The sequence below is a fragment of the Copadichromis virginalis genome, linkage group LG11 (genome assembly GCF_057382275.1).
Source record: "Copadichromis virginalis isolate Kocher_CV1m ecotype Utaka linkage group LG11, C_Virginalis_male_GT1.1, whole genome shotgun sequence".
Taxonomy (NCBI): Eukaryota; Metazoa; Chordata; class Actinopteri; order Cichliformes; family Cichlidae; genus Copadichromis; species Copadichromis virginalis.
The window spans coordinates 9,941,888-9,954,188 of record NC_140628.1 but is presented as its reverse complement, the minus strand read 5'-3'; the positions used below and the strand labels follow the sequence as shown (position 1 = coordinate 9,954,188).

Here is a 12,301-nt window from a genome sequence, read left to right as displayed (position 1 = left end):
ATTACTGAGAGTTACAAACGGTCTAAATTCTTTCATCTTTAATAAAATGATCAGTGTGGTTGCTCTACCAGGTGTAACAATTAAGTTTAACATCCAAGCATTCACGAAAACGGAATTTATGAAATTTGAAGGAGTTAGAAGTTAGCATGAAGTTAGCTTGCTAGTTTCCATCTAAGCATCATATACCATGTTCTGACTGAGAGACTTCTGAAAAAATTCAAATGTACAGCTCTGCTTTCACTTCAGACATAAATTAAGACAGAAAACTAAACAGTTGTGACTTTTGTAGGGTTACTGAAGTTAGGCTAGCTGGTATATAATGATGTGCTACGTGGTGGCCAGCTACACAGCTAAGGTTAGCATAATATGAACACATTAGCACAGTGAAGCTGGAGGATGAAAGCTAACTTTTTTCCAATCGATAAAAGTTCACATGAGGGTTCCCAATGGTTAGGGACAAATGTAATTGCATGGCAGGATGCTATAAACGGACCAAACTTTAGTGAGTAGAACAACTGAGATAATCTATCCACAGGTTAGTAATTAAGATACCGCTTCATGGGCTGGGCTGTAGTTACCATCGTAAGGTTTTAAAAACTGAGCTTTAAAATGAATAGTGATGATAAAAACCAAGAGAGGCCGGCAGTGATCACTGACTGTTTTAGGGACATGTTCAGATTTAATAGAGCAAGATACAAAACATTAAAACAGGTTAAAAACACAACAGCCTTAATAAACACAAAGTAGTTTGGACCCGGAAGCAGGTTTCGTCACGTTATCACTTAAAGACTGGATTCCACAGTCTTCATGGATGTGAGATAGATGAAGTGCAAAGAATAAATTGTTATATGAATGCAGTAAAAAAAAAAAAATTACTTGTAGTCTAAAGCGCCATGAGTGGTCCATAAGACTAAAAAAATAAATGTGACTACATTACATTGTTAAAAGAGTAGGAAAAAATATCTAACTACTCAAGTGTGTCAAATACAAAAGTTACTGCAGCTGACACCCACATAGCCATTTTAAAAAGCTGTACTAATACACTCTTCAAGTGGCCGGTTATTTTATCTCACATGAGTTAAGGTGGTTCACCTAGAAAGTGTATTTAGCTACACCTCCAATTATATTATTTAAACTGCAACCTTGCACATAAAAGCCCTCTAGCTACCCCTCTAAAGTGACACTAATTAGACAGAAACCAGCCAAAGGGGGCTGAATTATCATGCCTTCCTATCATCTGGGTACCTGTGTGGGTGAGTGAAAAACAAAGAATTAAAAAAAAGACTGGTCACAGAGTATACTTCAGCTGGACTGCAGGCTTCAGTGATTGGCAAAATGTCTGCGTTTCCCAAATGTGTCTCTATCATTCACATTAATGAATCGCCCTTACCTTGTTGAGGAGGCATAAAGGGAGCAGCTGCTCGCTTCCCTGAATAGCAATTCAATTAATCGGCTATATTTTAAAAGCTTCTGTGTAGTTACAGCATTTTTGAGATGCTTTAAAAGGACACTGGGCTTTCAGACATTTATATTATACATCAGTGATCAATGAGTATGATGTCCTTTGCCTTGAGGTAATGAGTCTTAAGCAATTATCCCAGTGAGCCAGTAGCTCCCCTTCCAAGCCGCGGAAGGTTTTCTAGCAAATACCACAGTTGATTTCACTAATTATTTCCTGCCTCTCTGATTGAAGGTGTGTTAATTAGTAAAATCAGCTGGTGGAACGTTTGGCTGGAGTGAAACACGCAGAGTCTACCAGAAGACCGGACTCGTCTCCTTTAAAATGAAATGCTGTCCTCTGTAACCCAAGCCAAATGATAAATATGGCTGTGCAATGTTAAAAGGTTCCCCCCCAAACCCTTCAAGAACAAAAGATGCATCACCATCCCAGAAAACAAACAGCAGACTACTTTATCTCATCTCTGATTTCATTCATCATGACACAGTTTTAGCCTTGTAGGCGAGCCTTCTCTGTAAAGCTGATAAGTCACTTCGGCTATTGCGCGACATTTTTTTTTTTTTTTTATTAAGATTTACTCAGCTGTGACTTTGGCCTTCATATTTTTGCTCACCCTTTCAGGTCCGTCCTCAACTATTTTTCTCCCCAAAACAAAAACACACTGCAACACATCAGAAGGAAATTGTTCTCTTTTCAAAGAGGAAGGGGGAGGTCTAGCTTTGCAAACAAACAAATCCATCAGCTATTGGCATTTGAGATATCAAAAGTGACATAAACGAGCTGCGGACACAAAATTCTCCCGACTCTCGCGCAGGATTATTGGAGTCTGAATTACCTCTGGGACACCTTTACGTTTCACATTCACTCACTGTTTATGTTCATTTTCACTCACGGTTTGTTTAGGCTCAGGCATTAAACTACTCGTTTAAGGTGAGGCACGAAAACTGTAGGATTTGCAGAAACGCATCTGCAGGCTTTAGTATGCGCACAACCGCACGTCTCCAAAGACAAAAGAGTCAGAATGAAATTAAAGCTCCTACTGCACAGTTTCTGTCTCCCCTCTCCTCTCCCAGCAGAGGCGAAACAGGATACAGCAGCTAACCCTCTTGCCTTCAGAGCCCCCTGGGCCTTCTAACAGCATGTAGTCAGTGGGAAATAATCTTACTAGAACACTGGTTTACCAAAACAGCCCAGATAGTTAGTGCTGATCCAGCACTCCAAGCCAAAACATTACCCACTCCAGAAGAACATCTGGGTCCATTCTTCTTCTTCTCACAACAACACACAAGGCTGAAGTGAGCTTGACTCGAGCACACAGAGCATAACATAAAATGCATGAAGATTACACAAACATGAATAATAATCAGTAACCATGAAATGTCTCCCACACATTGTTCGGATTAAGAAACGTACTTTAACGATATTAAACAAGTGTTAGCGTGACGACTTTAGATTTTACCCCCAGCATGCACTTCATCGCTGTAATGACATCTTGAACAAACAGTGTCCCATCACCGTAACTGATCAGTTATGCAACACCAAAAAATGCAGTTTTTGAACAAAATGACTGTCTTCAAATAAAAAGTTACTTTCGGCTGCTGCCGTATTCACATGGGGTAATCACCACAGCGGGTAGCTCCGCATGTTTGATTTAGCAGATTTTGAATACCGGATTCCCTTCATGATGCAACCCCAGAGGGATTTGTGTCTCCTCCAGGGATCAGACGGCTATCAGTTTAAAGTCAGCTACACCTAATGCAGTAAAACCAGTAATGAGTCGCTGGTTTTAAACTGGACTGATTAATCAGAAGATAAAAAAGAACATGAATAGAAAGCAGCTGTGTATTTTTTACACTTGCTTTCTCCTAAAACAGTCAAATAGTATCTGCATGATCGCTATGGAAGACTTTTCTCCACCTTCAGCAAGGCAAAATACGCCTGAGGTAGAACCAGTAAGGATGGCTGGAAAGTTCTGATTTCTGGCTCACTCTGCCTCATCTTTTCACACATGCAGAAGGATCTCAGATCATTCTCAATGACACGCACCATAATGTGGAGCTGATCTGTAGTGTGGAGCTGAGGCCAAACAGAGGTGAGAGGAGACGGATAAAGACCAGAATGGCTGCCCAATAGAGGAAATCAGGCTGGAAATACAGGTGGATGCACATTTCACTGTATGAATTAGCTCTGTTCAGGTCATTACATTTTGTACACTGCTGCAGTAAGTACCAGCTGACCAGACTAACTCTACAACAATACTTAAAGCCATAGTTCATACAAGTCTCAACCTTTCTTTGACCCGAGGTCCAATCGAACTATAAAGTCTATTAAAGGTCTCTCGGGCATTTATGTCCAAGACTTCTGCACTACTAGCTAATAAAATAAGGTACACAGTCAATAAATTGACTCCGTAGCTTTTTGCAGTGTAGCAGAAACACGGAGACGGATTTAGACAGAAACAGGATCTTCAGTGGATGTGTGCTGCTGGAAAGAAAACATTTACAAAAAAGATGAGAGGAGCGCGAGGGATTAACATGCAAAGGATGGTGAGACTAAAGCGGCAGCATATTCAACACTTTGTTTTAGTACTGTCAAAGTTTTTCTGCGTGACTCAGCTGAAAACTGTCCCAAAAACTGCACATCCAAGAGACACTGGCTGGCCTGTATGGCTGCTGAGGCAGAAAGCGAGGAGGAAAGTTTGTGGGAAACATTTCAGCCCTTACAGTATGCCTCGCACTTGACTTGGGGGTGGGTGGGGCTGCCCTAATATCTGTATACATTTTTACATGATATAAAGTGTCCTACTGAAATATCACCGATACAATTCCTTTCTCTAACACACAATGACGAGACAAGCCCAGACATGTCTGAGAGTGAGAGCAGCTAGTTAGAAAAGTGTTCTCACTAAAGGTGGAAACAACAAACCTGTTTCAACAAACCTTGAGGCACAAAAGGACCGTTGAGTCTGCTATAAAGGCATGTAAGGAGGAGATGCTAGCAGCTGGTGATGCGTAACGCAAATGGAAACAAACGACTCCACCAGCATCACTGGAGCATTTGCCTGTTACACTTTGTATGACAGGAAGAGCAAACAGTGGACGGAAAGTAGCTTTAAGCAGCTGATTAAAAAGCTGAACCCACCATCATAGGCAGGAAACATTTTTTTATTTCAGTTTTATTATGCAACAACATTGTGCAGCTCCTAAACTTTACATATTTCACTTACTTTAGTTACCGTTAGACTAAAGCAGCTGTGTTGTAGTTTGACTTTCATGATTTCCATTCAAAACACTACGTAAGCTTCTTTTGCATTGACAGTTAACTTATGCTACGTCGCTATAATCCTCCTCCTGCTGCCACTTAGTTTTAATAGGTTCACATAATGACAGCAAACAGTTGGAAAAGAAAGATGGAAATTAATTTTATCTGCACTAATAAATGCTGCCGTCTATAAGTTGCAATCACAGATCTTGTTTCTTTTTCTACACTATCAGAAATATCTTTATCGTAATATTCCTCAAAATATCGGTGATATTACTTTGAGGCTACAGAAAAACGCCACGTTTACATGGATGTCATGAAAGACATGAGGCTCTTCGCTTTTGCATTACACACCTGAAACTCTGACATCCCTGTCACGCTGTATTTTGACTGTAGTAGCAGGTTTTGATAACAGTGATCAGAAAATGCTGATTTGGAGCAGAGTCTTACAAATGAAATGCTAAGAAATGGCGTGTTATTCAAGGTGTTAACCAGCTGAGGTATTTTATTTTTTTAAATGCAGCCACAAGGATCAATTATCCACCCTTTCTGTTGTTTTTTTCTTGAAGCCTCTTAGTCACCACTGGCACATTCCTTAAACAAAGGAACTCTTAAGTATTCACATTCTGAGTGAGGAATCCAGGGTCTGCATTCAGTTTTTCACCCTTCTTTCCAAAAATGACCCTGTACTTGTTAGAGCTTTGTAATGGCCTACGAGGTGCCCCATACTTTTTGCTCTACTTTGCCTGCTTCACACAATTTTCTCATCCAAGGACACTTTGGCATGTGGACCGAGGGAGCTGGCAATCACTCACTTCACTTCCACCAACAAGGTGAACAAGGAAAGCTAGATACACCACCATTAGCTGTTTTTAACCCCATTTAATGGATTTTCGCTTAAGGCGACCCTGATACAGTATAATGAATATTGCAGCAGCCCCATAACTTTTCAAGCTTAATGAATCTGGCTTTCAGAAAATGAGGTACACTTGACATGCAAACACATTCTTCTCGTACAAGGTTATCATCCTGCACGCCTCACTTGTTCATTTAAACAAAAGCAAAAGAACGAAAGATTATCAAAAATCAGCCAGAAATCTCAACTCTAATTCCAAATAAAGTAAGATGTGATAAAAAAAAAAAAAAGGACCAGTCTTATTAAGACCTCACTGCGCTCTTTCTTCCTTTTTCTTTTTGTTTTGTAAGACTATTTTGTCTTTCATGGGAGCAGTAGTCTCTAATTTCTCCTGGGAGCCACAAGCTGCTGCTATCTCAGCTGTGTTTACTAATCTTCCCTCGACACCAATTTCTCAGCCCCGCAAAGTTAATACTGGTCCAATGTAAATAGCCTTATCTCATAAACTCTTGTTATTCCCCCCACCTTAGCTGCCCAATGTGATACATGGTTAGAAGTCAACACAAGGGGATTAAGTCAGAGAGGAGGAGAAAAAGACAAAAACTTCCTGTGCCTGTATCTGCGGTAAGATTATCCACCTTAAATAACACGGCAGAGAAAATGTCAAGTTATAACACAATGAAGAAACGCTGCTGTCAATATACAGTGACAACATTTAGGAGAGGAACATGAATAATACACGGGTTCTTGTGCAGGGCTGAAGGATGAGCGTCTAAGAAATGAGACAGAATTTGTCTCCTGGTCGACGGATCGATAGTGGACTGACGCTCACAGCCGTCGTGTGCAGATTACGCTACCTGCCTCATTCCACCTGTGCAGGTCTGTTCCACTGATGGCTCTGGATTGTTGTAAATGCCATGGCAGTAAGTTTTAATTAAACCCGAAGGGAAAAGAATTAATAATCTCATTGCCTGCTGTGAACTGGATGGCGGCTGCAGGCAGATTCTCGCTCGAATGCTGATGATGTGTGGCTGAATGAAGAGTGATTTGGGATTAAATGTGAGATTTATCGAGTTCAGAAGTGTATTTGGATAACCACCTGCAGACAAGAAGTGATTTTAATGCTTTAAATCAAAACCACAAGTACCCGGCTTTTAAATTACCCCTGCAGGGTGTTTTTGACCGTTTTCAAAGGCTACTTGAGTTGATAGTTTCCAAACGGACAGAATGTTCCCTGAAGCCTGCATTTATTTCTTTTTAGATGATGTATCTGATTGTATCCTATCTTGTCATCTCTCCATCTGTTCCTCTTAGCTGCCCCGTCTTTATGTCTACCGAATTAGCTCTGTTCTACCAACAAATCATACCAGTGCTTTCTTTGAGGCTTAAAGAAACGGTTCCTCCTATTTAGTGTGCAAGTGCTCTCCCCATCCTCTTGTAAAAGGAACACTTAAATGTACGTCTGTGTCATGGATTTGTTGCATTCTCATTACCATATCATACACTGATTGATTTGTTAAACCCGAGGGAGGTCAATTTCTTAATCATATTCCAAGTTTTCCCCCAGTAGAAGTAGTTTACCGGAGAGAGCACTGCAGCCACTGGTATTTTATGCTGAGAAGCTGAAACAGCAATCTTCTCTTTGTCAGATCCCTGTAGGTATTTGTTAATGCAGAGATGGAGGAGCGCCTTATAAACTATGCATGCCATCACCCTCTGGCAACCACCAGTGGAGAAGATGATGGCAGGGAAATGCTGGTTTCCATTAGTCCTGTGAGGCTGGTTAACATAAAATTATCCTTGGGGTTAGCAGGAAGCAGATAAAACCAGGGTGAGGGCTTCATTAAATTTGATGCATAACGGACACAGGACATTTTTAAAGGCCGATAATGCCAGCCACATTAATACAAACAAGTCTATGTATTTCCCAGACATGAAAACAGGGCGCCTGTGTCCCATGCACGCTCGTGTGCCGTGTTTCAGTGTCTAAAAAAACTACAAAGTAAAGAGGACAGGGAACCATGAGCACAGAGTACTCACCCTTCAGCAGGTCAGAGTTGGCAGAAGGTGAACTCTGTGTCCTAAACAACAGCCAGTCAAAGTCATCCTCCTCTCCTTGGGTGAAGTCACACAGATTAGGGTCTGAATCCTCTTCGAACGTGCAGCCAGCAGCTAAAAGGTGAGAGGAAAACGTCAACTCAGTGACAGAAACAAAGTACATCAAGACAGATTCACCTCAAAGGTTAAAACTCCACACAGGTTAATACATAATTTTCTACTTTCATTGAAATCAACAGCCTATTTAGTGTTGAAGATGAATAAGAAAACAATAAACTAGATATTTGTTTAAGAAGCCATAACTAGAGAATGCAGCGGTTATTGTTTCAGCTTTAGTGTCATGGTAATTTTATGAGTCACAACTTAATGTGACCTGTTTTTTAAATTCCCCCCGGGACTTCTTCCTTTTATGGAAACTGGGAAAAACAAACACAGCTTCACAATGTCTTCCTCCTACATCTTCCAATCTTAGCTGCCAGCCACAACTAGATGTGCATCAAAGCCACACTCACCACCTCTCGACGCTTTCTGGCCAAATAAATAGCCTCAGCTCAGTGTTGATGCGAATGCCAACGACACAGCCCTGGTTTCAAGTAATAACTTAGGTGTAACAAATTGGTACAATAACTGTAACAGGGATTGCAACTTGTGTCTCTCCTAGAGTCGTTTTTTCACCCATAACAATTACAAAGATGTTTCACTGTGAATGCTACATTATTTGTGCTAAAATTCAATAAAGTGATCAAACAACACTGTTGTAGCAATTTGCAGACAAACTGCTGTCAGAAATCAACAATGTGACCACCAGTCACATTTTAATGCAGGCTCAACTCCATGTCGTTCTCAGTGTGCATTTCAAGCACACCAACTTGTTCTAATATGAATAAATTCTCTCCAACCAAACCAACAATAAGCCCGAGCCATGTGAGCGATAATTACCTCAAACTCGCACAAAAAGAAACAAAGCCTGGCAAAAGCAATGATTACCCCTGAATCTGAGGCGAAATACCCCTCCCATAAAGCATTGACAAACAAGACTACACATCCTAAAGCCCTTTCACAAAGGCATATACAAATAGCAATAACATTTGCAGAAAGCAGCCACTCTGGGGAATGTAGTGATTATAATAATACCTCACAACCTGCCATTCTATGCGCCAAAAAGCAAATTTTTTCAAATTATATTTAATAGCTATGGCTTTAATGGCCCTTGGGTCCAGAATAATGTGCTTCAGTTGTTGCTCTCTGCATCTGTTGCCATATTTCACATTAGTCCATCGGCATGAGAATTACACTCTAACAGTGGGCAGTTTGAACTGCTCAGTCATAAGACCAGAGGTTGTGTCAGTACTAATTGGAGCAGGACAGCACGAAACAGTCACGCTAATGACAGGAATAACCACAAGCAGGTTCTGAAGGTGACCCCTGTGATATACAACTTTATTGCTGCTCTTTTTTCTCTAATCCTCAATTTTGAAAAATGGCTTCAGTATGACAGGCTGCAGAGAAAAACACATGCAGACTTTCTGTAGTGAGGAATCATAACTCTGTTACTATTGTGACCGCTCCAGTTGTTATAGTTAGTTAGTTATAGGGCAAATAATATTGTAGCATCTGATTTTTATTTTATCCTGTGGTTTCTGGGTGTGTGTGGGTGATTTTCAATGCTGTAGTGCAAATAATCAAATCAGAGGCTGACTGACTGTCACATCGAGGGCATTGATCCCACAACAGTGGAGATGACACTACTTGGGGGGGTTGATCAGATCAGTGCCATTCCAGCTTTTTATTAAATCTAAAAGCACTCCTGTTTCAGAGTGAAAACTACCATTTAATAAATAAAAAAGAAACTAGATTCAAAGCATCGCAGGACTTGCCCCAAAAAACCTAGAAATATTCCTGCTGTGTATCAACAGCTTGTCTGATAATTGATAGATCAGAGTTCCTTACAAAGGTGAGATGCACAGCTCTTTCTTGCAGCTTGTCGAACTGCAGCTACAACTCGAGGCTGCTGTTGGTGGCATCCTGCAGTTGTGAAGGTCGTCTCTAAAGAAATTACACTCACGGTCTGTTGGCTTTGCAAGTGATGGTACATCTGCTGTGATGGGCTGCTAGAGAGGAACGACCACTCTCCCGAGTGAAAAGATCATCCCTAACGTGACATCATTGACGAGTTAAAACTTGTGCTCCATGATGATGTAGACCACATTACAGATCTGAGTCATTTTCACATACTTATTTGCTCTAAAAGTCTACTGTTGTAAATGGAGCAGAGGGTACTTCAACATGTATGAAAAGCAGAAAAGGTTTAGCATCAAAGCAGTCTTTTGTATATTTTTTACAGCATAATATATTATTTTAATTGACAGCATGTTGTGCTGTTTAAATTTGAGCTTACTGCATATTAAGTACTGAAATTAAATGGCACAAGTAGGCAAAGAGCACAGAAGGGGGTTTCATTCTGGCACGCTAAACTGCTGACTGGATCATCTGTGTCTGAAGAGGAAAACATGAGACTAAGCATAGTGCACATAACAATTTCATTAAAAAAAATTATAATATCCTTGTATTGTAGGGCAGCACGGTGGCACAGTGGTTAGGGCTATTGCCTCACAGCAAGATGGTCCTGTGCTCGACTTCACCATCTGGCCAGAGTCCTTCTGTGTGCAGTTTGTATGTGGTCCGATATGCACTTAGTGGGTTAGGTTAGTTGATGATTCTAAATTGCCACCCAACAATATGACTGTGAGTGCAAATGGTTGCAGACTGACGACCTGTCAGTCTGCAACCTGTCTGCGACCTGTCCGCCTCCTGCCCTATGACACTTGGGATAAGATAGATGTCATGTTGACAGCGTAAAAAATAGCCTATTCTAACAGACTTCAGAGTATATAGGACCATTCTGATTCCTGAACTATTTTTGCAAAAATAAATAAATAGAATGGAAATGAACAGATTTCCCGTTTCCTGGCTTAGATAAGGGAATATCTGATTTAAAAACAAAAATCAGGTTAAGGCACTAAAACTAAATTAAAGTTAACCCGCTGACTAATTTAGCAACTCAATCCTCTTCTCTTTCTTCCTGCCATGTGGCAAGCACCTCACAAAGGCAAAACAAATGTCCCAAACTACACTTGAAAACAGACAAAAACAACATTAACCATATAAAGCCACACTAGCAGCCATATAGTGGCATATTGAGACAAATAGATGCTTTGACGGACATGCTAACCTGCTTAAAGTACCATCCAGCCTTCTGATTTATAAAATTGTGTGTTGCTGCTGTCTTGTTTCAAAGGTTACCACCAGTCCAATTTATTGAACTGCGGCACAAACAAACACTTAGGGTGCCCTTGCCTACGGCCAGCCTATTACAATATCGCTACAGCCTTCACTGATTGTATGATAGCACAGGAGCACATTTACAATCATGTAAGCTTGGTCCATTGGGTGACGGTAGCAGCCAACCAGGAGAGGTGGGAGTGTGTGCATCACCCTCTGGGTTTGATTTATTGCCCCATGCTGGGCTGTTACTGCACAGATCTGCTGCTGAGGCCAGGGGTTAATTGTCCCGCACTGGGGTCTATTTCTAATAGAACAGCCAGAGATATGGGACCTGACACATCCAAACGCTGGCACTATATTATTCCCCGCTGCTTCAGTAAATGAAGCACACAGACTCCTCCCTACAAAAGTCTCGGAGAAGGAAGCCAAGATCTGAGGCCAGAGCTACCCGGGAATGTCATCTCCTTTAGAGCACACTGGGAGAGATCCAGCTCATCTATCATGACAAGCACTCTCCCTCCGCTGCTCCTTCTGGAGGACCGATGGATGTGCGGGGTGTCAGTGGCCATTTTTTACCTGAATAATTACAGCATAATTTAGTGCACTGACCAGTGCATAGCTAGACACCGCCAAGGTTTGGTGGCTGAGAAAAAAGACTCATTTAAGAGCTTGAGCCACTGTTCATCCTGTTGTTGGCTGATGTATGTATTTGGCAACATAAAATGAGATGTTACTACTTCTTGGATAAACACTTTCTAGGAATGACACAAATGAATAGAATAAATCAAGATAGACGACAACGTCCAGTCTCAGTGTTGAGGCTTTCCATTTTTATTACAAAGGAAGTGGCTGATCTGCTGTCAGCCCCTTCTTCTCTCAGCATTTGCAGCTTGCAGAACCAGCAATAAGGCTTTTTCTAAAAGATTTTCTTATGAATCTTCCATGTTTTTTATCGTAATCCCAATAATGTAAATTTTAAATGCATATTTAAATTCATAATAATTATTTATTTACTTGCCAAATCAAATCAAATGTTTTACTTTTTTGAAATCTGACCAGCCAACACCAGTCAACTGCTTGTTAAGGCAAATATCTAATCAGCCTGTCACACGGCATCAACTCAGTGTGTTTAGGCATTCAGACATGTTCAAGATGACCTGTTGAAGTTCAAACCAAGCATGCAAATGGGGATTTTCCAAGCGCAATCGTCTCTCGAATGCACAGAGTGGTCAGAAAAAGAAAGAAAGCTCAAAAAAGGAAACAGAGGCTACAATTCACCCCAAGAGAAAACTTGAAAAATTGGCATCCATAATACTTTCTATCATTAGCTCAGGCTGGTTGTGACGATAATGGTGTGGAGGATATTTTCTTAGCACACTTTA

General features: G+C 40.9%; 1 protein-coding gene across 4 annotated transcripts in view; it reads right to left on the bottom strand.

Annotated features, from left to right (window-relative positions):
• ptprub (protein tyrosine phosphatase receptor type Ub) overlaps nt 1-12,301 on the bottom strand; it is a 196,516-nt gene that overhangs the window by 132,759 nt on the left and 51,456 nt on the right. For all 4 annotated transcript variants that reach the window (XM_085473068.1, XM_085473069.1, XM_085473070.1 and 1 more), the window contains exon 2: nt 7,617-7,748. In XM_085473068.1, coding sequence (XP_085329194.1) covers nt 7,617-7,748 — 132 coding nt within the window. The remainder of the gene's footprint in view (nt 1-7,616; nt 7,749-12,301) is intronic.